This window comes from Lynx canadensis, chromosome C2 (genome assembly GCF_007474595.2).
Source record: "Lynx canadensis isolate LIC74 chromosome C2, mLynCan4.pri.v2, whole genome shotgun sequence".
Classification (NCBI taxonomy): Eukaryota; Metazoa; Chordata; class Mammalia; order Carnivora; family Felidae; genus Lynx; species Lynx canadensis.
In genome coordinates, this window is record NC_044311.2 from 54986690 (window position 1) to 55013924 (window position 27235).

Sequence of the window (27235 nt, forward strand, 5' to 3'; positions counted from 1 at the left end):
AAACAGGCTCCAGGCTCTGAGCCATCAGCCCAGAGCCTGACGCGGGGCTCGAACTCACGGACCGCGAGATCGTGACCTGGCTGAAGTCAGACGCTTAACCGACTGCGCCACCCAGGCGCCCCAAGAATTGACCTTATTAAATCAAAGAGTATAAATAAGTGTTTATACTGTTCTTTGTTTTGAAAGTGAAATGTGAAGAAATCCCCATTAGAAAGCTGTTCCTTTCATTCATTTTTATTCTACAAATTCTTTTTTTTTTTTTAACCTCTTTCTTTATGCTAAGAACCATATTGGGCTATGTATGTGAATTCATTACCCTGCTACATCTTCAAGAGGGAGCTAAGGTCTCACTTCATCCCCATCATCTTCCATTTCTCCCCACCACCTACCATCTAACCAGACTGAACCAAGCTCCCTCTCTGCCATCACTCCTGTCCACACACCCAGGCTCTCATGGCACTGTCATAGCATTTTCCACTCTGGAGTCTAGGGTCTGCTTCCATCTTGTCATTAGGCAGTAAATGCCTTGGAATTGAGGACTGTATCTTGTTCATCTTTATTGTTCCAAAATCAAGACTAGTAATTTGCATGCAGTAGGCACTGAATGAGGGAACAAAGAACATAAAACGATTTAATATGCATGTGCGCACACACACAATCTTATATTATTAGATGCAGGAGATAGAGGTATGAGAAAGAGAAAAAAGAGAATCATTTTCATGGACTAATATGGTTGTATTTTCCCAGTTGTTGATGCATAGGGGGAATATCACTTTTTGGTGTGTGCCCAGATGGGCCAGATGGGATTTAACATAAGGATTTTACCGGATCTTTGGGACAGCAGCTTGCCTGGGGACACAGCTTTAGGGTCAGTTTCATAGTCCACTGAACCCAAAGCAAGCTAGAGAGTTAATAATCATCAGATCAAATTGGCCCCAAATATGATTTGGCTTTATTTATTTGTCCTAAATGAACATAATTGTACAGCCTTTATTTTGTCCCTTTAAATGGGGATATCACTGACTGTGCTCGTTTGGATGCAAAATGTCATCTAGAAATAATTTATGTAACTGCAGAGCCTGCCAATGGCATGCTTCACAAAGGCAAACTTGGCTTTGGAGACTGTTTCTCCTACGAGCTAGAATTTCTCAGTAATAGATGTGTGCTAACTGACTCAGCAGCCAGGGAAGTCACGTTTGGTTATCGAACATTGTTGGTACTGGCTATTTAAAAAAAAATGTTTTTAAGTTTATTTATTTTGAGAGAGAGACAGAGACAGAGAGAGAGAGAGAGAGAGAGAGAACAAGCAAGGGAGGGGCAAAGAGAAGGAGAGGCAGAATCCCAACTGTGAGAACTGTGATATCATGACCTGAGCCAAGATCAAGAGCCACTTAACCAACTGAGCCACCCAGGCACCCCTTAAATTTAATTTACTAATTTCTAGGCCACGATAAAATTTAAGATGTGTAATGTGCAACAGACATGAGATATCTTATCACCTGTCTATCCATCCATCCGTCCACACGCATTATGCAGTTACAAAATAAACATGTAAAAATGTAACCTATTTATCTCCCTAGAACTGACTGGAACTTAGATTTTGAGTCCATATTGGATCTGATACTAAAATCCTACTCTATTCATTTCCAGGTATATCCCATTATTTCTTGATTTTTCTCAAGTTCCTATGTTAAGTTCGTGTTTGCATCCCCCTCTTCCCCAGAAGTGATCTGAGTGATCTGAGTATCTGGCTGTTGTTAATGTCCTGGTACCTGCTAGGATGACCCAGGGCCTTCCTCATCCCATCTCTGAAGCATCTGAGAGTTGCCATTCCTCTTGCAGGGACAGCCTGGCAGTTCTCAGTTATTCTGTCTGCTGTGCACTGGGCTGTGTAAGTGAGCTCATTCAACCTTTACCTCTCCGCACTGGGACAAAGGTTTGTGATTTATCGGGCTCTGCCCTGGAAACCTAGGTCTGAGTCTTTTCTGCTTCAAGCTTCACATGATTCTTGGAGACCCACACATCAAAGACTCCCTCCCGGTTTTCCTTTGTGTCTCCCCTTCATCCCCGCCTCTCCCACCTGGGCAGCTGTAGTGGTCAGGAAGAGAGCACTCGTGGGCAGGAAAACTCGCTATTTGCTCCATCTTCATATGCCTGGGGTTCAGTCCAGAACCTGGGCTGATGGATGCTCAAAAAGATTTTTCTCCTGAGAATACTGTTTTTTTTGTGAGTTTCCATAGCCTATCTGAAGCTCAAAAACTAAGCATGCTTGTTTCTTTTCTCTTTACACTTCAGCCACGGCAATCCTAATCTTCCCTGGGACGATGAGTGCCTCACATTGAAGGAAGGAGACTCATGTACATGTGAAGGGGCAGGAACTTCAGTTGATATCTCCAAATGTCATTCTTCCAGCACATGAATATGTAAATAGGTTTATAGCTATACAGTAATTTAAATAACTGAATAAACTCAAAGGCCAGATTTGTTTGTTTTTAGAGAGAGAATGAGCAGGGGAGGGGCAGAGGGAGAGAGAGAGAGGGAGGGACAGGGAGAGAGAGAGAGAGAAAAATCTTAAGCCAGCTGCATACCCAGTGCAGAGCCTGACTCGGGCTGGATCTCATGACCCTGAGGTCATGACCTGAGCCAAAGTCAAGGATCAGACATTTACCTGACTGAGCCACCCAGGCGCCCCAAGACCAGGTTTGTTTTGAACTGAAACCAAAGGGAAGGGGGTTGATTCTATGCTAACAGAAAAAAAAGCTAAAGAAAATGTAATTCTTTGTTAAGCACCAGATGAATCAGGCTGCACCTCTCAGTTTCCAGCCTTCCTCTTCCCTCTTCTCTTTCTGCCATTCTCCTCTCTGCCTTTTATTAAAAAGCAAATGCCCCTTTTATAAAGTTTAATTTCCAAAGTTCCTATTATGCCCACTCTTCCAACATTCATAAAGAAGCAGAGACTACTTGTAATTTGCTGGGAACCCTAGAGAAAAGTGAGATATCTCACTGAAGAATCCTCAAATAACATGAAGACATGAAAAAATGTAGCCAGTGCTTCTCTGGCTTATGTAAGAAGAATCAAAGAACCATGAAATTAATTTTATTTATTATTAAAAGATACTGGACTTAGGATCCAGTATGTGATAATGTAATTAAATTAATTTCAGTAACATACTATCATCTGAACTAAATGTCAGCAGTAGTTATGAGAAGTATATCAGTGAGCATCACAAAAGCTTGCCTGCTTACTTATACCTTAAAATAGTCATGCTCAGAGAGTATAGATGAAAACTCCCATAGCAAGAGGACCTTCTGGGTTTTTCTAAGACTCTCCAGTGCACGTGATCCATTTAATGGGAACCAACTCACTTTATCATGTTCATACTTAACTGAAAAGGAAGGATGAGAAGGGTGTCCAGGCCACACTCAAGGGTGAAACAAACTTTACTATTATAGCAGTTGAAAGTAAAGTTGAAGAAGATTTCAATTTCAAAACAGGGTTTAAGAGCATCAGACGACATATCTATATTTTAACTCTGGGGAGGTATGAAAATTAAATGAATACTCCATCGGACTCTAAAAGTTTGAATTATGACTTCCTCTGCCCCATTAAATAGATTATTTTTCCTATTTAGGGTGGGACACCTCATTTGTGGAAAAAACCTTTCTGGCACTCATACACTGTTTCTTATTTCTACTGGTCATCTTATTAATTACTATGTGTTTGCCAAGGAAAAGCCCAAGTATACCTACATCTAGAATTAGCACTAGGGTTTGGGGTGACTGAGTCGCTCAGTCCGTTGAGAGTCTGACTTCAGCTCAGGTCATGATCTCACGGTGTGTGAGTTTGAGCCCTGCATTGGGCTCTGTGCTGACAGCTCAGAGCCTAGAGCCTGCTTCGGATTCTGTGTCTCCCTCTCTCTTTGCCCCTCCACCGTTCACACTCTCTCTCTCTCTCTCTCTCTCTCTCTCTCTCTCTCTCTCTCTCTCTCTCTCTCTCTCTCTCTCTCTCTCTCTCTCTCTCTCTCTCAAAAATAAATAAACATTAAAAGAAATTTTTTAGAATTAGCACTAGGGTTTAAAATAATAGAATTTGTCATCAAGTTGACTGGCTCACGTTCAGCCAGTGTCACAGTCCATGGATGAAATTTTTGCTTATGCAAAAATCTCACCTAGGAAATAAAAATTCGTGATCTGTAATAGACCTTTTTCTCACAAAATGTTATTTCTGCCACTCTGTCCTCTGGAATGTGATGAGGGGGAGTTGAGGCAGCTTTGGGTTGCAAGGGAGCACCCAAAATGTGCCATCTGGGAGAGCTTCCTATCTGTGCCCAGCCCAGGGACTCACAGAAGCTGTGGGAGGTGTGTATGGGCATGTCCCATCACTGCTTTCTCTCTTTGTAAGCCCACAGAGATACTCTGCCTTCTTGAGTAAAGAAGGCCTTAATGTGTTCTCAGTAACACTCAGATGTGGCCTTAGAGATGTTGCTACCAATATTTCACTCTTCAGGTTGCTTTGGGGCTGCTATCAGACTCTGTGTGAAGTAGAAACCCTCTGATATGCTCTTCTGCTGGAATTCCTCAAGTGACCTTCTTCCATGGTAGGTTTCTTCCTGGGTGGGCAGGGCAGGATACAGCCTAGAAGCAGGGTCCCTGTATCATTGTGCAGGTTTGACTACATGAGTGCTAGAAGGCACCGTTCACACTGTGGTTATTATCAGTTTGAATGTGTACTTTAACTATTTTATGGAGTTGGTGGTAAACTGTCTTAAGGAAGAAATACCTTTCTCTGGTTTGCACAAAAACATTAAATATGAGCTAGTAACGGCCTGCCTCAAGGTTGGAACACTCTGGCAAACAGTGGGTGAGTTCCGCTTCTCACTTGGCTGTGTGGCCTTGGGCTAATCCCTGAATCCCAGTCTTATCATCTGCAAAATGGGGATAATAGACTTTATAGGCTGTTAAAATGAAAGAAATTATATATGCCAAGGACTGGGCTTAGGGCCTGACACATAGTAGGTGGTCAGTATGTGATAGTTCTCATCACTTGGTCAGCACAAGCCTCTCTACACACACAGATCTCTTTCCAGTCACTTTCCACTCAAGGCTCTCAGAGCATAAAATAACTGTCAGACGCATTACTACAAGACTCATTATAGTAGAATTATTGATTTTTAGTATGAATCATTAATTAGTATTAATTCAGTAATTCTCTGCACTGAGGTAGACTAATGAGTGGTGATTCTCCCAGGACAGTGACACATATTAGTATAATGCTGACGAGGGCCTGCCCCTGAGAGAATTTAGAGCAGGGGGTGCAAGGACTCAGGCAGTCCTTAGTCAGAATCTTAGTCTCTTGTCTAAGAGAAAAGGAATGAAGAAGGAAAGATTAGAGCTCACTCTTTAGTTTTCCAGACAACAGGTTGTCCCCGACAGGTCTGTCTCTGCCATGGCATTAATTATTACAAGAAAGACTAGTGAACAAACTCTGAGCAGGTCAAACTTTGGCGGACTTAAAGATTATGCAGACAGGGGCTGGAGACCGGGGAGTCTTATCTACAAACTACCTGGCACTTTATCTGTGTTTCAAGGCTCCTCACAGCTTTGGCTGTGGGAGGTGGAGACTGGAAGTCCCTGCTGACAGTGATCTTATCATTCCCCATGATACTTTCATTAATGACTGGCTTCACCTGCTCTTTTTCCAATATGTTGCTGCTCACCAATATAATTTCTGTCAGTCACCGGGCCCTGATGTCGTCTAGGCCCTGAAATTGTGTTCTTGAGCTAACATTCATTGTCAAAACTTTACAAGATAAACCTATTTCTCCTCATCCTATAAATGTGTTGATCTTCCCATGCTGCATATACTGAATGGTCTTGAGACTGTTAACACCTTCAGTGAAATCCTCTCCCTCACCCACAAATGTATGCGTGTGTATGTCCCCTTCTCCCCATCCGCTTCCCCTACCTCTTCTCCACCCCACCCCCAATTTTTTGCTCCCTTTTGGCACTTTTCCTTATTCTCTTACAAAAGACTTGATGCCACAGAGGGGAGTCACTATGTGGCTCCTAAACCAACTTAATTCCACCCAGTTCTCCCATCTCTGCCCAGCCTCCCTCTCCCACTGCCAGAAAAAAATCAAACTGCAGTGTCACTTGCATAAGAAAAATGATGTGGTAAGGTGAACTTTCAGAAAATAAGGATTCTCATGACTCCGATTTTTAAATCATAGCTGTGTGCATATAGAAAGCAGGGGTGGGGAGCGCCAGGGATTGAGGGTAGTGTGCTTTGATTGGCACCAGGGCAGGGAGTTCTGCTCTGAGCAGAAGTTGAAGGTGGCTCTGCTCAGAGATGAGGTGAGGCTATTCAGCAGTGGGTGGGGGAGGGGGAGGCCTAAAGGCAGCTGAGGCTAGCTTGTGTGTCACTGATGGTAGAATCTGAATCTGAATTTGAACTATCTGCTGGCAGTAGTGCTGTCACTGTTGTCACTGCTGTTCTCCTGGGCTTTGTTTCCCCCTGTACGAGATTGTCAGTTCTGCTTTTCCTCCTTCATGTCTTGTGTACTTGGCTTTATGCAGTGGATATGCTCCTGAAGTGTTTTGAATACATTTGGGTTTTAAATGACATTACATTCATCTTAATACAGAAAGGTATAACGAAAATGAAGTGGTCTAAAATCTCAACACCTAGATACTCTGTTAATATATTTTTTAAATAAGAGTGTGAATATTTACATGGTTAGAATATATGTATTTACAAAGCACAAAGTGTGAATTGTACAAATGCTACCATTAGTACATGTTATAAAAGCACCTCATGTTACCTAAATACTTAACACCGCTCCTAGTGCTAGGAGTCTGTGCAGTGTACAAAGCACTATCATGGAATAGAGCGATGAGTATTGTAAGAAGCATTTTCTTTTAAAAGACTTTATAATCGGGGCATCTGGGTGGCTCATTCGGTTAAGTGTCTGATTTCGGCTCAGGTCATGATCTCTCAGTTCATGAGTTTGAGCCCCGCGTCGGGCTCTGTGCTGACAGCTCAGAGCCTGGAGCCTGCTTCAGGTTCTGTGTCTCCCTCTCTGTCTGCCCCTCCCCCGCTCACACTCACTCTTTTTCTCTGTCTCTGTCTCTCTCTCACAAAAATAAATAAACATTTTAAAAATTTTTGATAAAGGACTTTATAATTAAAATATATACACACAAGAGCAGTGAATAAGAAAGGGTCACCCTGGCCCAAAAAGAGGCTATTAGTCTAATGGGTCAAAGAATCATTTGACCCACGGTGTCTTTTGTTTCTTTGCATGGGTTTTTTTGTTTTGTTTTGTTTTTTTTTTTTTTAATGTTGCCAACATTTAAAAATCAGGAGAGTTCAGGGGCACCGGGGTAGCTCAGTCGCTTAAGCATCTGACTCTTGATTTTAGCTCAGGTCATCATCTCATGGTTTGTGGGATCGAACCCCAAATCAGGATCTGCGCTGCCAGCCACAGAGCCTGCTTGGGATTCTCTCTCTGTGTCTCTCTCATCCTCTCTCACTCTGCCCCTACCCTGCTTGCACCCCCTCTCTCAAATATTAAATTTTTTTTTTTTTTAATTTGTAGAACTATTCACAAGGGGCCTACATTCCAACATGGCAATGGCCTTAATTGCTAAGGATCTGCTGCCCCTTAGCGTGTGTTCTCCAGTTTGCCAAAAGCCCCACCCACATTCCCTGTTGTGGGCCTGACACTTAAATCTGATTTCAGTTGTTACTTATCCTCACGCCTGCCCTTAGAGCAGAAGATATTTCAGAACCCATGGCCCTGTCAAAAGTAGGGGGATAAAGCTGCTCCAAGAGGGCCACGGGCTTTTTCTTCTACCTGTCCTACTTTTCTAAAGGCATTGGAATTTGCAGTTCCAAATCAAGATCAGCAGAATATGAAAATTGAAAAGAGCCTATAGGTCAACTAATCCCAGCCGCTGGTTTTTTATTTCAGAGAGGTGAGGCTGCCTTCTGATTGCTCATTATTGAGCATTTTCAGTGTACCAGCTTTGTTTAAGTTCATACAGTCACAGTTATATTAAATGAAGCTTGTGTCACGTGATTAAATTTTTTCCTGATCTACAAACTTTTTTGTGACTTGTACCAACATATACTGCGAAAGGGGACAAGTTGACACAGAAGTGTAGAAACAGGTCACAGAAATCTTTACTTCTGGGAGTAGGAAGAGACCAGCTTAGAACAGGAAGAAGTGCTGATTGTTCAAAGGTGTGGCCTGGTGGAGTCGGTCCTGGTATGTGACCATGTGACCAGGACAGGGGGTTATCCTACCTGAGACCTAGTTTCCCATCTGTTAAATGGGGATAATTATGCCTTATCTCAGGCAGATTAAGTTATACAATGGAAGTAAATGTTTAGCATTATAATGAAAAGTTATCATTGGGGTCTATTATTGTTATCATTACTAGAGTAGTAATTCTGGACTCTCAGGTTTTTTAGGCACTTAGTCCCACAGTGCATATGCATCGAGCAGTGTAACCATGGGTAAGACACTTGAAGCCTCTGTGTCTCATTTTCCTATCTGCTCAAAGGGAGGAATAAAGTCTGTCTCACCCCCACTGAAGAGTTAGGAAATCAACTACACGTGTGTTTGTGAGCCACTTAATGGCATTTAGAGTGCTAAATAAATTGTCATTACTACTTTGCTATTAACTAAATTGAGTTTAAAAACATTGATGACCAGGGTCTTCAGAGGTACCTGAACTAACCCGTTACTTAACCTTCGTTAGGATTTACATTTTTCTCAAGCTCAACTCACCAAGTGAAGTAAGTCCCTAATATTATCCAACTGTAATAATTAGGTAAGTCCAGAAGAGGTTTTCTCATGTACCTTTACTTTGCCTACCAGAAATTAAATCAAAGGAGAGAATGCTGGTTTAGAAGAATAGACTAATGAATAATTAGCATTTGTGGGTTTTCCCTAAAGAAAATGAAAATTCACAGGACAACATGAAAACATGTCTGTTCTGCTCAACTAGAAACTGAGGTCAGAAGCAGACACAGAATGCTCATGTAATGACCACCGTGAGGCACTTTTATCACTTCCCAAGGCTCTGGAAGGCATGGTGAGGATAGAAACCCTACCCATGTTTCATTTACATTGGACCAGGAGCCTGGACTGGAGGGAAGAGCTCGGGACGGTCCTGGGCTGGAAGCTCTCTCTAGTTATTGGCAGTGTGCCTGTGTGCATGGTTATACATGTATAGGAGGGCCCACATGTTTTGATCAATGTGTAATATATATTTTGCTACCGCTAAGTCTCCCTGCTGTGGTGGTATCCAGAAGATGGTGTAAATTGTATTATTGAATGAGGTGGACATGCTCAGAGCAAGTCTGCAGAAGCTTAGCATACATCAGTTCAGGATCAAAGAGATAGCGTGTGATTATTTATTCATTCATCTACTAATTCGTTTATTCAGCAAATATTGAGTGGCTGCTGTGCTAGACATCAGCATTATAGTAGGGAAAACAAGCGGACAGTGTCTTTACCCTTGTGAAGTTTACATCGTACAGGGGAAGATTGGTATTAATTAGTTTAAATAAATATACAAGATATTTACATAAGTGTGTGTTGTGAGGGCAATAAGGGAAATAAAGGGGAGATCACCCCATCAGAGAAGTCTTCTCGGATGATGTCACACTTGAACTAAGACATCACTGTATGCATTAGTCAGCCAGTGTCAAAGATGGGGAAATATACGAGGCAGAGGGAACAGTGAGTACAAAGGTCTAAGGACAACAAAAGGGTTGGCATGTTTGGGCAACAGAAGGGAGGGAAAGCAAGGGCAAGAGTAGTATGACATGACATTGGATAGTTTAGGTGGGGGCCAGACCATGCAGGATATGGCCATCATTGTTTTTCACCTGACTGCTGAAATAGCAGTACTTAGAAATGACGGTGGCCTGGACTAGAGTCAACACAATGAGAACAGGAGAGCTGGAAGGGTTTAAGATGTATCTTAGAGGTAAGAGTGACAGAACTTAATGATGGATTGAATGTCAGGAATGAGGACTAGAAAAACAAGGATTACACCTAGCTTAAAGTAACTACATTAGATGCCATTTTCTGAGGCTTAAAAGTTAAATACCTTGCCAGACCTCATTCAATTAGGACATTAAAGTCTAGTCTGTGTGAATTCACTTTTTTCATTGTTTTAATCTGTGAAGTGAGTGAAGTGAGGTTAAATTTCCAAGATATCTTCCAGATTTGCAATTAAGTTCTCATCTAGATGAGAAACATCAGAGGTAGAAACATCCTGAGGTATTTAGTAATATTGCCAGAATCTGGTATCTGATATAGTGCTATGGTGGAATAAATCTTTTATATCAAAACTTGTAGCCAAAATTTGAGAAGTGTTATTTTCTCACACAAACAAAAGAAACAATGATTTGTCCATTTTCTCTTAGACACAGTGTTTTTTGGGAGTCTTTCAGCAACGAGGTAGGTTGTACTGTAAAGGAAGATTACATTATAAATTGTCTGTTGTAATCCCAAACTAAGACTGCAAAGCCCAATCGATAAATTGCTTACAGGGAAGCAGTTTTTTTAATATTATTCGTCAACGTTTATTTATTTATTTTTGAGAGAGAGAGAGAGACAGAGACAGAGCACAAGCAGGGGAGGGACAGGGAGAGGGGGAGACACAGAATCTGAAGCAGGCTCCAGGCTCTGCACTGTCAGCACAGAGCCCAATGCAGGGCTCAAACTCACGAATCATTAGGTCCTGACCTGAGCCAAAATCGGACCTATTGAGCCACCCAGGTGGCCCAGGGAAGCAGAGTTTTTAGATTATGCTTGGGCCTCCACCCAGATACAGGCAGGTTTCTACAGAGAGGGGAGGGGTGTCATTTCAGTGATCTGAAAAACAGCCGGCAGCTCTAATTCCACCATCTGGGGCCCGCCCATTTTGGCCAGGTCTGAGATTCCATTGCTCACATTAGCAGCCCCCACTGTCTCAAAGCAGTAAATTGCTGAACTCCAGCTCATGAGGTACATCTTTTTTACCCATAGAAACAGTGGAATTGTGTTCTTGACAAAGGAATTGGCAGGCCATGAATCTTAAGTATATCCAACAGCAAGTGAATAAAGAAAAGCAACCACTCTAAATCTATCCCTAGACCCCCTTTTTTGGACTATAAACCCCTGAATCAGTTAGGATGCTACAAGGAACAGAAAAATCCAACTTAAAAAGCCATGAGCAGTAAAGATATTTAATGTCTCACAGGACAAGTCAATTTCAGTCTGGTTCAGCAGTTCTGTGATGTCTTAGGGACTCAGGCTCTTTACCTCTCTGCTCTACCCTCCTCAGCAGAGTGCCTTGACCCTGAGGCTCAAGATGGCTGCCACAGTTCTGGGAAACACATGAGCCAACACAGGACCAAAGAAGTGGGTCATTTTCTTTGTTGTGTCTCCATTAGTGAGAGAGAAAGCCTTTCGCAGAAGCCCTAAGCAGACCTCCCCTTAAATCCTTATCCATGGAGCACCCAGCTCCCCCCATGCAGATAGTAGGACATTATCCTAGATGTTTCCCCCTCTCCTTTATTTCCCTCACTCTCTATGACCTCTCTAGGTTTTATATAATCTGTTTCCTACCCTCTATCTACATTAATTCAGATGCTCATTATCTCTTTCTCTCTCCCTGGATCCAGTTTATCTTCCATATCGCCACTGAAATGATCTTTTAGAACACATATCTCATCATGACACTATCCTGCTTAAAATCCTTCTGTGATTCTTAATCACATATACGATTAAATATCAATTTTTTTTTTTCTAGCTGGAGGATTGACCTCTCCCTTCCTCTTTTATTAAAAAAAAGACTTACCTGGCAGCTCAGGACAGCTAGCAGATGGGTGTAGAGCTGCTGTGCTGAAATGGGGTGGGGAAAGGGCCCATAGACAGGTGGATCCACCTGCTTCCCTCACAGGAAGGCCCAAAGCCCTTCCCTAGACCCCCTGCAGTACAGGCAAGTGGAAACACCTACAGGCCAATTGGTATGGACCTCAGGAGTGTCAGCCATGCTAGTGGCACAGGCTTAGATGGTAGTGGAGGCCGAGGTCAAAAACATGCTCTCTCAGAGTGTGCAGAGTGAGAAGGGAAGAGGGCCAAAGAGAATGCACTGCCTTCAAGCCATGCAATATCCAATGAAGTAATATTTCTTTTTTTTTTTTTAGTTTATTTATTTATTTTGAGAGAGTGGGGAGGGGCAGAGAGAGACAGAGAGTGAGAGAGAGACTCCCAAGCAGTCTCTGCACTGTCAGCACAGAGCCCGATGCAGGGCTCAATCTCATGAACTATGGGATCAAGACCTAAACCGAAGTCAAGAGTCAGATGCTTAACTGACTGAGCCACTGGGCGCCTTTAAAGTAAGGTTTCTACTTTACCTTTCATACTTTAAGAATGTGCCTTATATTCTCTGATTGTGTTAGACATGTTAACCCAATCAGATTCTTGAGGAGAAAGTGAGGTGAGGATTGTTCAAGACCAAAAGGCAACTAATATCAAAAACTGAGAATAACAATTTCTAATTGATGAATTATTTTTGTGTTTACATTTTCATTTTTATAGTGTTTTTTAAAGGTAAAAGTGGGGCGCCTGGGTGGCTCAGTCGGTCAAGCGGCCGACTTCCGCTCAGGTCACGATCTCACGATCCGTGAGTTCGAGCCCCGCGTCGGGCTCTGTGCTGACAGCTCAGAGCCTGGAGCCCGTTTCAGATTCTGTGTCTCCCTCTCTCTCTGCCCCTCCCCTGTTCATGCTCTGTCTCTCTCTGTCTCAAAAATAAATAAACGTTAAAAAAAAAAAATTTTTTTTAAAAAAAGGTAGAAGATTTGCAATTTGCCTGGATAATCCCTAAGATTAATCTTTTTTTCTCTTTTACAAAGCTTCTCATATCAGAAATCCTGAGTTAACCAATATTTCGTGTATTTCCATTTTTGATTAAAACCCAGTTTTGAGTTAAATAGGCTTGAGAATGGAATTTCAAACTGAACTATAATACCCGAATATGCTAAATATGCTAATTATTCTCCCTGCTCTTGATATTGAGCTGCATTTATTCTTTACGTCCATTTAAGAATTCAGTCTTGTTTCTTCTTCTGTAAAGACGAAAGAGCCGTTTAGATGCAGTTTACATTCTGTTCTAGAATATAACCTTCTAAACGAGGAGGGAAATATTAATGAAGACATTGATGGATAATTTTAACAAGGAAAGGCGTTAACAGTTTGAAGCAACAGCTTAATGGGTTGTGCATTTCAGTGGGTATTTGCATACTCAGTGACATTGTCAGAAGGGAGGAGGGAGAATGGAAAGAGCTGGGCAGAGGACACCAGGCGGGAAATAAGGGCAATCTCCAAGTAGACTAGGACTGTCCAACTCTTATTTGCTCTTACCCGTTCTCATTTCAAGAATGGTTTGAGAAGAGCTTGTCCTTTTGTGTCTTGTATAGGCAAGCAGGTCATCAGTCTTGCTTCCCTTCTGACTCTGACCACCCCAACCCCCCACCTCCCATCTACCTCGATCTCATCTCTATCATCACTGTAGGTGTTTTCTGCTTCTCCCTTTATAGTCTGTCCCCATCACACCCTGGAGCTGATCTGTTTTTGGCTACCAGTCTTCGCCATCAGACTTTGTATAGGCAAGTTTGTATAGGCAGCTCCTTCATGGCTCCCCATGACGCCATAAGATCAGGCTGTTAGCATCTGTCATTTATTGCCTCTTCCAGCCCCTCTAGCTGAGGAGCCCACACAACCCCTATCCTCCCCACCTTCTGGGACTTCACAGAGATTAGGCACCAATGAGAAGCAAAAAATATGTATCAATTGTCTGAAGCTTCAAATTGATTTGGACTCTCTCCTAATCCTTTTAAATGTGATACGTGTTTAAATTAAGAGGAGCAGAAACAAAAATGATTTGGGAAAATGATAATGTTATCCTAGCTTATTTCAGTAACATTCTAACATGGTTAAGAAAATGGACTGTCAGATTTGATCAGTGTTGTTGAAGTGAACAGCCATCATTCTCAGAGTGTCTGGAGTTAAATTCTCACCCAGCAGGAGCAGTTTTAATGACTGAAGAATCCAGTAACATGGAGAAATAGCTGAATCTCAATGCACTGCTGACCTCTCACGTTGCCCCTGTCTCTTCTGTTTTTCAGGTACAACGTGTTTGATTGCTCTGCTATCAGATAAGGACCTCACCGTGGCCAACGTGGGTGACTCAAGAGGGGTCCTGTGTGACAAGGATGGGAACGCCATTCCTTTGTCTCATGATCATAAGCCTTACCAACTGAAAGAAAGAAAGAGGATAAAGAGAGCTGGTGAGCTTGTGAATACCTCCAAGGACTGTCTGCCATCCTGTTCGGTGAACAAGGTGGCTTGCTTGGATTGCCTGTGGGGGATGAGATGTTCAGTTACCCAGTGATTAGTAGATGAACTCAGAGGCTGGTGCTGAGGTAGCTAAGACTTAACTTTGGGACATTTCTTGTCAAATGACCACGGAACTTGCCCTTCTGCAAGGCCAAAGATTCCAAAAGGGCCCCCCCAAAGCCCTTTACCTGTTTAAAGGCTAATGAGATCTTTGGGCACCTGCTTGCCATACTCTGTTTCCTCCAGCCACCCCAAACTACTAACCATTCCCCAAATGAACCATGTCTCTGGTAGCTCTGTGCCTTTGCACGTGCCATCCCCACCATCCATTGGATAACGATTACTTGTCCTTTAAGATTCAGTTTAAAGGCATCCTTTTGGAAGTCTTCCCTGTCACTGCGCCAAAGGCTCCCCCAGTCTGGATTAGGTGCCCCTTCATCTTTCCCAGCATCCTATGTGGGTAACCTATCGGGTTACCTTTCACAATGTATGGACATACTTGGCTCTCCTATCTGTCCTGTCTTCCTGATTGTGAACTCTCTGAGGGCAGGAATTTGGTCTTGTTCCTCTCTCTGCTCCCAGCACCTAACTCAGTGAGTGCTCGGCACAAGTAAATATTCTGGGGTGGGGCTGGGGGTGTCCCTTTTTTATTAATTTCTTTCTATATCTAGAGGCTGGGGATACAAACTTACATTCTGGAATTGGGATGGGGTGGGGAATGGAGTAGACAGACATTAACAATAAATAAGTAAAAATAGGTAAATTGTCTAGTATATTACAAAGTGATAAACATTATGAGGAGACACAAAGCAGGCAAGGGAATGGGGAGTGTCAGGGGTGGTCACTATAGGCCTCACCAAGGTGACATTAGGACAGAGACTTGAAGGAAGAAGATCAGTTGATGATTATATTTTCATAATTCACTTTGGAGGGATTCTTTTCTAGCTGTGGAAAGGAGGAGTCCCTCCCTCTGCAGACTGACAAGTGAGGCATGTAGGCTCTGTGCAGTATGCCAGGCGGCAGACCCAGCTGTCCAAGGGGAGCTCACGTACCCTGGGTCTCTAACCAGAATGGGCCCCTGCTGCCCAGGGTAATTGCAGTTGACTCTCAGTCTCTACAGGTCAGCTTCTGCCCAGAACCTAATCAACATTTGAGTTTTCACAGTAGGAAGCTGTACTGTTGAGTCAAAAAGTGTTGAATTTTATTACAACCTTCTGCTTCAGTGACTGCTTGAGATGCAGAATAATTTTTAATGAAAGCTTTGGTCAGGTTTTTTGTTGGTGGGATGGAACAGATGATGTTTTAGGAGCATCTGTCCAGCTGCAAGTAATATGAGCAAAATTGCTGGCTTCCTTACTTACAAAGACACCATTTCCCTGTGAGTCCACTGCAACCCTGGACTTATGACACAGTTAGTCTGTGCTCGTGTAAACACAGGCAAGGGTGTGTGTGCAATGCACGATACCTTGAAATGTCATCATAGCATCCAGCGTGCCCTCCTGAAATGGCATTCCCATTTTATCCTTCCTCCTCGTCCCTGCCAGACCCACCACCTGCACCCCCACCCTGCAGGGATGCTTTATAGAAGCCAATTTGGACACAGTCTCCAAGGAAGTTAATCGAACCGGCTGTGTCAAGGGTGTATTTTATACCAAGGCTTAAGGGACAGTGATTGGTTTTATTACCTTTATGTGTGTTTTCTCTGACCTCAGCCTTCCTTTCAAGACATCTTTCCCTGTCCTACTTAGCATAACAATACACTGCGACCAGTCTGGGCCAAATACATGTTGGTCCGTCTGTCTTCATTCCTTTTGTTGTTTCCAACAACAGCAATGGTATCAGCTGACATTTATTATTGTTTGCTCACTGTGCTGGGAGCCAAGACTGGTTCTTTACATATGCTTTCTTTTTACTTACCTTATGAGATTGATGATGTTATCCTCATTTTACAACCAAGGAAGTGGGACCTCATAGAGACATGTGTGCCCAAGGACACACAACTAGTGAATGGTGAGATGAGAATTGAGACCCAGGACGTGGACTCTGGAGCCCATGCTCTTGCCCACTAGACCACACTTCCTGGAATGTTCTCATATATTCCTGCCCATAGAAGTCCTACCTGTCATTCAAAGCCCAGCTTTACTGCTCACTCCTCCCTGACTATCACAAAGATATCATTGCTCCTTCTCCATCTGATTATAGCATTTAGCAGGTACTAGTTTCTCCCTAAAAGAATACTTCTTTTTTTTTTTTAATTTATTTAAATCCAAGTTAGTTGACATAGTGTAATAATGATTTCAGGAATAGAATTTAGTGATTCATCACTTATATATAACACTCTGTGCTCATGCCAACAAGTGCCCTCCTTAATGTCCATCACCCATTTAGCCCATCCCCCCCACCCCCAACCAACACCCTGCCAGGAACCCTCAGTTTGTTCTCTGTATTTAAGAATCTCTTATGGTTTGTCTCCCTCTCTGTTTTTATCTTATTTTTGCTTCTCTTCACTTATGTTCATCTGTCTTGTTTCTTAAATTCCATGTATGAGTGAAATTATGTGATATTTATCTTTCTCTGACTGACTTAATACACTTTAGTTCCATCCACGTTGTGCAAATGGCAAGATTTCAAGGAAATCTTTGCTTTGTGCTTACAGTTGTCAATACATGTGGCTTTTCCTTTCTGCTAGACTCTACTTCTTTTGAGAAAGGTCTGGATCTTATATAGCTTTATAGCCTGTAAATTGCATTGCATGGAGTATACATTTAATAAATATCTGACAAATAATATGTGAATGAATAATGTTCTAGCTTCCTTCAAGAAAAAATAATAATAGATAATATTGAGTGCATGTTATATTCAGGCACTGTGCTAAATGATTTATATGGAATAATTCCTTTATTTCTCACAAGTCAATAGAATAGGTGGTATTATTGCCCACGCTTTGTAGTCAGGGAAACCTAGAATCAGAGAGATAGAGCTTCTCGTCTGAAGTCACACATAGCTACAAGTGACAGAGCCAAGAATCAAATCTAAGCAGTCAACCCGAGAGCCTAAGCTTTTAACCACTGTGCTAAAATACACCTTTCTTTAATCCTGATCCTATCTGGGGAGTTGTTTTGAGATCTAGATGCACCCAAGGGTGGCCTTGAGCTAAATGAAGTAGCCCAGTGGGGGTCTCTGGTTCCCGTTCTTATGCCTTTCAGCACTCTTTTGCCATTGTCATTGATCCCTACCCTGGTGCTCCCTACTGTCCATCAAGGTGTTGTTGAGTTAAAACCAATGCCCTCACCTATATGTATCTTCCTACCCTCAATATTTATATTGATATAGTCTTCAGAGCCTTTAAGATGCTAAAGATGAGGACGTGAGGATCTACTGGTAGAGTGTGAAACCTCAAGTCATGTGGCAGGAATACTCTCCTGGCAGTGCCAGGGGAGCTGAGGGGGGCACATGCAATAGATGAGCCTTTTGTACATGCACCCAGACTCTGCCGTGTGTGTGAGATAATGGCTGGTCAAGCTAATGGGCTCCTTCTGTCTTTACAGGTGGTTTTATCAGTTTCAATGGCTCCTGGAGGGTCCAGGGAATCCTGGCCATGTCTCGATCCCTGGGGGATTATCCGCTGAAAAATCTCAATGTGGTCATCCCAGACCCAGATATCCTGACCTTTGACCTGGACAAGCTCCAGCCCGAGTTCATGATCTTGGCATCAGATGGCCTCTGGGATGCTTTCAGCAATGAAGAAGCTGTTCGATTCATCAAGGAGCGCTTGGATGAACCTCATTTTGGGGCTAAGAGCATAGTTTTACAGTCATTTTACAGAGGCTGCCCTGACAATATAACAGTCATGGTGGTGAAGTTCAGGAATAGCAGCAAAACAGAAGAGCAGTGAACCCCTCAGGGTTTCGTCTGCCTTAGACTAAAGGACTTTCAACACACTGGTCTCTTTTAATGTAGTGAAAGGCGTGGGAGTTACAATTAGGATCATCTACCTAGACATGGGATTCCCCCTCCCTGGTGGCCATAGGTCTATATGCAGTAATGAACAGAGGGTGCTCTCAGCCAATGTAGCCAAGAAGCTGGAAAATGGTTTCTTCATGTTTTTCCAAGTCTTTCATCCGATGTTGAAAATATATAAATATATAGCTGTAGATTCACACGTATGAAGTGAATGGCATATGTGCCATATATTCTCCCATTTGAGATTCTTTTCAAGATCTCTTACAGGGTTCTCCAGGCATCAGACTTTGTCCTCTCTTCGGAGCCGTGAACAGAGCAGGCCTCCAGAGCTGCAGGAGACAGGCTTCAGCGTCCCCTGTGAGTCAGGGCTGATGTGTCAATGCCCGTTGCTGAGAGGCAGAGCTATCCTGAGAGTGCTTTGTCCTTCTGAGCCCAGGTTTTTCTGCCCAGCAGCAGCCCAGACACAGATTTGGGATGGTTTATTATTCCGTGGCCGCTCTTAGAGACTGAGGGAAGTGGGGAGGATGAGAGCTGCCTGCACAGCAGACATAACCTTTTCCCCTGGCTTCCTTTATTAGTTAAATAGACTCTGTGTACCACCTGACCAGTCTTTGTGCGTTTATCCTAATTGTGCATGACCTTAACCTTTTGCTTCTACCTTACCTTATGTAATAGGCAGCTGTGAAACTTCACCACCAGACACCACGATTTTTTGTCTTACCAAGAAACCTGTTCGGGGAAATGAGTAACGCAAATTACAATACCATAATTCCTTCAGTCTTTAAGGGTAGAGGAAAATAGTGGCCAAATAAGTCACAGTGCCTCTTGGGAAATCTACTGTTTGCATTAGGAGAGAAACCTGGTGAGGTCACCACCCTGAACTGAGCTCCAGCGGCCAGTTTTTGTGCGGGTTTTTTTTCCTCAGCTATCCTATTAGCTTTCATGTATCTTTCAAGCAGTGTTCAGAGAAGCAGCAGCCTCGAACTGCTTGTGTGTTCCCTGAAGCCCAGTACACAGTTCCCAGTGCGGTTTGGCATTTGGTGATAAAATGCTGGCATGTGCTTCTCCTTGACAGTGGAAAGGCAGCAGCCGGTAACATTTGGTTGCAGATCACCGTCCACACTAGGTAGCTTTCCCCAAAGAAATACAATCCGTCCCACACCGCCCCGCCCTGTGTTTTGAGGCAACCCGGCTGGCTGGGAATTCAAGCTCAAACCTGTATTGTTAAGTGGCTCAGAGTTATTTCTGTGCAAAGCTTGCTGCTCTTCATTTCCTATCTCCATCCAAAGTCATGTTTCCAATATCAGTATTGTATAAATTAATTGACGGAAAATGCTGGGTCATCCTGTTTGCCTGGCTGACGTGGCTCAAGCAACCAAACAAGATTTTTGTTGTGTCTCCGCCCCTCTGTGTCTGAAATGTCAAGGTGTCCGCCTGGTTTTGTCCTTCTCAAGTGGGCACTTGTCGTTAGAGCTTCTCAAAGGCCCCATTGCTTGGCCACCTCTGGTCCACAGTGCTCCTCGCCTCCCCGCCCCACCCTTATTCAACTATGCAGCTTTCCAGAAGCAGGTTCCCAGGGAGGACCTGGGAGGATGAAAAGATTCCCTTACGGCTGCCAAGGACTGCATACCCTGTCTTGATTCCTCCAAGCACTTACCTTTCTTTGACTGCAGTGAGAATTAATAATGGTTTCCCAAGAGATTTGGCTCACTTTGGTAAACTGTAACATTAGAATTTCCAACATTAGAATCAGAACCCTGATTTTTTTTCAGCTATAGAATGTTCTAGTACAAAATATCTGCCACCATTTTAGATTGAAGTGTTTGCATATTGAGAGTGAGCATTTGGATGTGTGTATCTGGGTGGGGGTCAGGAGAGGAATGTAGGAGTCATGCTGGTTGTGCTCAGTGATGGGACAGTCAAGCCAGGTGGCCCATGTTTGCTTGGAGATCTAGGACATTGTGACTCTAGAGAGTTACCAAAGCCCACCAGGAACAGGCAGTTTCAGCATGTTGTGCTACACAGTCCGTTTTCCTTTTTTATTTTTAACTTAACCCTAAAATTCATCATAACAAGAGAAAGAAATTATTAAATTCCATGATCATTGTTATTGTCTAAAATGAAAATAGTAATGTTTTGGTGAAGACAAAAAAGCAAAGCCACAGTGGAGTCCTGTTTGTTTACCCTGCGCGATGTCTTCCTAGGCGGCACCGAGGGCAGGACTGTATGCCTGGGGAAGCCCCCAGCTGAGGTTCACAAGGTGGCTTCCAACTTTTGCTTTGTAGAATTAACTCCTTTCTGAATTTAACCACATAGTGTGTGTGTATTTCCTACTCCCTTTCTTTCTGCCTCTTTTCCTCCCACTTTGGCTTGTAGATTTTTCAAAGATAGACATTTTAGGCAAAATAGTAGCAGTTTTATTAATAGCTGTGTCTAAACTTAGAGAATTTTGCTTCCTTCCCCTGTCCTGGAGCTCTCTCTGACCCTCCGTCTAGCTGTTTGGGGTCTACAGACATCACCCCTGGGGTGCCCTGTGGCTCATTTTCTAGGGACAAGGGAAGTTGAATCTAGCCTTTAGGGAAATTGATTTGAGGAGTTTGCATGTGAAACTTCCCTAAACAGCACTGCCAAAGCTTTGGAATTACCACACGAGGCCGCCCAGACTCCCTAGCCCGAGTTCGCATTGCCAATAGCCCCATGGTGCCAAATTTTGGGATGATTTTGCGGTCTTTTAAAAATGAAGTTGGGAATGAATGACCACATGCTTATGAGCCCCCAGCAAGGTGCCAGGCCCAGATCCTCATTAATGCACTGCTCTGCTTCTGCTCCACTGGCAATTTATACTCTTAACATGGGTTGGGATTAGGGGCAAGGGTAGGACAAGATAGGAAAACTTTTTAAAAAATTCATTGTATTTGCAATTCTTTAATCAAAGGAATAAACAATACTTACATTAAAAACTCCAAAGCTAGTTCCTAAGATCTGCATTCATTTTATGTGACCAACTTGTCCAAGGCACTTAACTCTGAAGTCACTATTGTAATACAACATGACTGTGCACAGATGTACACATTACTGGTAACCAATGGCTACATTCTATTCCTTGCGGTAGATAAAAGGTATTGGCCTCTTGAATCTTGTCTATGTGATAAAGGTATTACGAAGAGTATTTTTTTTGTAGAGTAAAGGAGCACAGGCAATCTGGATAATTTAACACAGGGCTTATTTCAGGCAACTGTAATGATTTCAACCCACATACATTTTGTGCATACGGGATTGCGTTAGAGTGACAGCATCATCATTTCAATCCAACTGAACTAATTCTAGGAAATTGATTACATTATTGAATTGGATCACTGGGATTTCCGGCAGTACATGCGAGATACACAAGGGAGTGATCACTTTTTTCCTTTGCCCGGTATACCTTGATTTTCTGGATTTTTTTTCTCCCCGAGTTATTGCCAGATCGAATGCTCTTACAACTGTGTCAATGAAGAAGGTTTAGAAAGGGCAACATTTTGTAGTGCATTTGAAAGTCTAAGAATACATGCTGTGGATAAAGCTTTATTCTTTAATGATTTCAGAAAAAATTGTTTTCCCTTTGACTCATCATCATTAGACTGATCCTCCCATAATATTCTCCCCAGATTGCCTTAGCTTGTCACACCAGCATTCCTGAACCAGCTCTGCAGAAATGACATGAGTGTTAGATACCACACTGGGGTCTATTTAATTGCGTCTAGATTAAATTGTTGGTATCTAGACTTTTGAGCTACTTAGCTGAACATGGCAGGAGTAATAGAATCCAGTGTTCCCCAGAGTGTGTTCTATAGAACCTAAGTTCCAAATGGAGGTGCTCTTCCAAATATAAGGTTCCATGGTCAAATGAGTTTGGGAAACATACTATCTTATCATACTGTGTGCTTATAAGCACACAGAAGGTTTTAATTTAAATGTCCTATGGTGGGGCGGGGGATGGGGGGGGAATATACCACAAATGTAATTTAAGTTAGCTCAGTGTTTTTCAGATTAATTTGGACAGAGAAACTTTTTTGAGTAACACCTAGTAACATTCCAAGGAGCTTGTGTTCCATAGGACCCACATTGGAAATTCTGGTATATGGAAATATTACTGTTTTCTCATTCACTGTGACTCTTAGTAGTAGCAGTACAGTTCGCAATTTTGAAACAAGTCCTTTCACATAGGAGGCTGATTTGTCAGTGAAAGCAGTGTTAAGAAGCAGTCTGACTTAATAAGCCCATCAGCAGCCTCCCGTTGATAACAGAAGCCCAGCAGTCCTACCTGAAGCTCTAAACTTCTCTCTTCTTCTATGTGAATAATAAGTAGGAGCCTTGCCGTAGCTAGGGATTTCTTAGATTCATTCCAAGAGCTTTCCGTTCTGTTTCGAAGTTACCTCTTGGCTTTCCAGATTGAATCAAAACAAATAGATTTATATTTCATCACAACGTGAGAGTTTAAATATACATATTTAAAATAATAGAAAAGGGGGAAAAGACTTGGTTTTAATTCATTTTAAATTTTTAACTCAATTTTTAAAATTATGTATCCATTGTGTAATAATGGAAATGTAAACTAATAACACTTCTTTACTCTCTTTCCTCTCTCATTCTTTCTAGATTCAATGATATAATCTGAATCAATCAAAGCTCATTCATTCTAAAATCCCTTTCCCATATTTTCCCACCTTTCACATTTTATGTATAAGATAGTTTGGTAAGTCATCTCTTGCATCAGATGTAGGGCTTGACTATATAGCTCCATACTCCTCACTCAGCCTGGGCAGTGCTGGGAAGCTCTGAGAGGCAATCCCAAAATAACAGATGAAATAAATTTAGTCCAAAACGTGGTGCACAGGGAATTTAGGGTAACTTCATTAACTCAGAATTACCTCCACTGTTCAGGAATTATACCCACCCTGTGGACATTATCCAAACTAGTAAAAAACTGAAAGTGAAATTATTCAGGCCAAGTGGCAGATGGTGGAGGGCAAGTGATGGTTAACACTACATGGCTTCCGTCAGATATGTGCGTCTAGACACGTTTTCTAATATGTAAATTTTTTGCTAATTCATGATTTTTATGCTTTGTCCATTACTTTTTTGTTACCACTGTTAAGCTGCAGACTGTTTAACTAAGAGATGCTTATACTAATTTTGATGTGCTTAGTAATGACCACAACAGCACCTGTATAATCACTTTATTAATCCAAACTAAGGACTTTGTAGAGAGCATGTAGTAGCTGTGCATTTTAACAAATCATCATAGGCATTTTCACAATTCAAAACTCTGCCAGCCAGCAAGCAAGCAGCAAAGGTGTAGGTTATATTTAGAGATGTGGTTCCATTTATTCTAGAAGTCCTATAATCTGGTATTATTTAACTACAAAATTCCCCCTGACATTTGCCAAATTTGAATTAAGCTCAGAGCCTCCAAGTACCTGAGTCCTTGGCTCTGAGCACCAGCAGATTGCCGTGAAGGGTCTGGCAGCAGATTGTGGTGGGTGAGCATTGAGGGCAGGACCACATGCATGAGTCACTCATTACCTCTGTAGGAGAGGGATTATCGGCCACACTCTCCCATCACCTTCTGTCATGAGGAAATTCCAGAGGTTAAATATGATATCATGCATTATCTCCACTTGCTTCTGTATATATCTGACAATGCATAACTTAACCTATGTTTGCACAGAAACAATGGTAGAAGTAGTAATCAAGGAACTGGGGGAGAATATCTTAAGGGTACCCAGACACTAAAACTGTAAAAAGTAGGTTTTCCAAAATTTGTATTATCAGTCTTCTGCCATACATGGGTCATATTTAATAGCAATTGCTGACACGTGCACACAGATCAGTAGAAGGCAATTGTTCCCACATCTTACCTACTCAGACAAGTGGCTTCCTACTTAGAGTATTGGCTAATGCTTTTTTTATGGGTTAAGAAAGACAGAATTCTAGAGCTCCTTTTATAGGACTGCTAGAACAAGCAGAATGACATCTAAGAAAAATAATTTGAAATTTTTTTAATTTAAAAAAAGGTAAAATTAATTTCCAGTATGGTCAAAGTCAGAATGAAAAGAAAAGCATTTTTAAGAACACATAAAAGACAAAATTAAAGGAGAATAATATAAAACGAAATATTTTAAGAAAAGAAGGCATATTTTATTACATTATGAATCATGCTTTCTGATACTTGTGGTTTTTCTGAAGTTAAGGAGATAACATTGAAATAAGAAAGTGAAAATTGAGTTATTTGTAAAGTTAGTAAAATTACAGTCCCTGTTCCATTCTTTCCCAATGAAAATGAATACATGTGGTCTTATTTATTGCTGCTCTAAACACCTTCACTGTTCTAGGTTCTGTTTACTTTCCAAATCTTAGCTACAACAGAGAGCGAATTTTAGAAGACATAATTTTTCAAATGCCAACATGAATACCAGTGAGTATTCAATTCAAAACAATTATGAATCACTCAACTGGGTTTTACTCCTGAAACCAAGACTACACTGTATATTTACTAACTTGAATTTAAATAAACCAATTTTAAAAATAAATAAATAAAACACAATTACAAAAACAAACAACAGGGTAATTCCGTGTTCTCACCTGTGGGAGGTTTTCTAATCCATATAATGCAAAGGGCCATATTTGCTCATATAATTAAAAAAAAAACACCAATCATGTAGAAATGATGTTTCAGACATCTTTAGCCCAAGAGAATGAGGTCTTTTGTGCAAATTTTAAATTTCTGTCTGAGTATATGTAAGAATAAACAATGACTGCTTAGTGTACTAATGAAAAGGTACAAATCCTGCTATTTGGGAAAAAACTAGAAACATGGGACATTAAGCAAGACTACTCTCCACATTTAGGCTCTAAGACTATAACCAAACAGGCTTCATGTATTGGTTATTTTGATTGCCCTTTTATCTCAGGCATATATTCAGAAAATAGAGTAATAAATACAAAAATGGAGAAAATCCAATAACTTTTGCTTCTATTTTAGAATGCAGGGGTGCCTAGCTGGCTCAGTCGGTACAGCATTTAACTCCTAATCTCGGGGTCGTGAGTTCAAGCTTCACACTGGGCACAGAGATTACTTTAAAGAAATTAGAAAGCAGTGTTTGCCCTGGTTAATTCGTCTGAAATACTTGTTCATATTGAAACATTAACACCTACAACATTGTCTTCAGTTTACCCTTCAATTACTAAAGCAAATGGCTTTGAGGTATAGCACGTACACAATTTCAGTGCAGGTTGTCCAGCTGAAATTTACTTTGCAATGCCTCAGTGTTCCCATGGTGAGCCAGGAAAAGGAAAATAAAAGGAAGAAGAAGAAATTTTAATAAGGTCAGAGAATGGTTATTCTGACAAGCCTGGAAAATAGTAATGAAGTTAAACGCTCCAGTGTGAACGTACGTAATTTCTATATGCCAAATGTACAAGGTATATTTTTAAATATAAGCGTTATTGCATTTATAACAGATTGATCTACCTTATGAACAGATTTCATTAGAAAAGACACTATTTTTGCTGTAAGTACATCTGCTTGTATGTTTTATTCTTTCCTTTACTAATTTTTCTTTTTTTTCAGATTACCTGACATGTGCCAAGCAGAGATAGTCTGAATGTCTCTAATGGTGAGCACTCAGGCACCATCCCTGCCTTCTTGGCATTTACAGCCCACGGGAGGTTTCGTAGATATTCTAATGCTCACTTTTGGCTGAATGGGTTGAAAATTGGCATCTATCATGATTTCCTCCAATAGGCTTAGATTTGTGAAGACAGGGCAGAATTATAATAATTCTTTCCTACACATAAGAGAGTGCATGATAAAAGATTAGGGATATCTTGCTCACATCCAAGCAAATTGCATCAGATAATTATTCCATGTTAGATCACTTTTCTTAGGAAGTGAGGAAGTGAGACAGAGAGCCCCTGTAGACCAGGGCAGGGGTTAGGCTGTCCCAGAGGAGGCCATCATTGAGGCCTCCACCCAAGTCAGACAACAGCCATACAAGGGCTCAGCAGTAGTATAGTCAAAGCCAAGGTGTCTCTCCCTCCAGGATCCTCTCCTGGAGGAAAGAATTACAGAAAAGGAGAATAAGGAATAATGACAACATCTCTCCATGGCATATTTTAATTTTTGTTCCCAAGAAGCTATATAGTGTAACAATCTTATGCCCCAAAAGAGAACCCAGAACTGAGGGTGTTTATCAACAGTGTTCCTAAATATATAAATAAGTGAACTCATTATATAGAAAATTGACATGTCTCAGGAATATAATAATTTCTTGGTTTTAAAAATGAAGAGAAGACTAAATGCCAGGTTGTTTTTTAATCATAAATTTGGTATCCATAGTAACTTTTGGCACGGAATTTAAGTTTTATATTTTGAACAAAAATAGCAACATCTATTTTCTGTATGGCAAAACAAAACTAAATACCAGACTTTTATTTTTAACCACAGAAGCCACCACTTCTAAGTCTTTGCCTGGTCGTCTTACCTAGATATCTTTTTCTGTTTATGGCAATTGCTTCTTTATCCAAGGAACGTTAGCTACTGCCAAATGACATTAGAATCCTACTGAATTAGAATAATAGAAGGTGAATGATAAGAGATTGGGAATATCTCATAGTGATCAGAAGTGGGGAGTTTTGTTGCTGTTTTGTTTTTAAGCATGAGAACATATAAAAGAAAATTCAAATTAAGGCAAAACAATTTATGATTTGGTAAGATTAAAACCAGAGGTGGAGCCCCATTATTAAGGAAGTAAAGGAGAGTTGGAGAGAGGAAGAGAAAAAAAAACCACATAATTGAGTAATGTTTTTTATGAATGGTATAGCTCCAA

The 27235-nt window shown here is 41.6% G+C and overlaps 1 protein-coding gene across 1 annotated transcript in view; it reads left to right on the forward strand.

The window, feature by feature from the left end:
* Positions 1 to 19751, forward strand: part of PPM1L (protein phosphatase, Mg2+/Mn2+ dependent 1L) — a 296606-nt gene extending 276855 nt beyond the window's left edge. The window contains exons 3-4 of the mRNA XM_030329386.1: positions 14192 to 14353; positions 17951 to 19751. Of these exons, the coding sequence (XP_030185246.1) occupies positions 14192 to 14353; positions 17951 to 18297 (509 nt within the window). The 3' untranslated portion in view covers positions 18298 to 19751. The remainder of the gene's footprint in view (positions 1 to 14191; positions 14354 to 17950) is intronic.
* The last annotated feature ends 7484 nt before the right edge of the window (positions 19752 to 27235 follow it).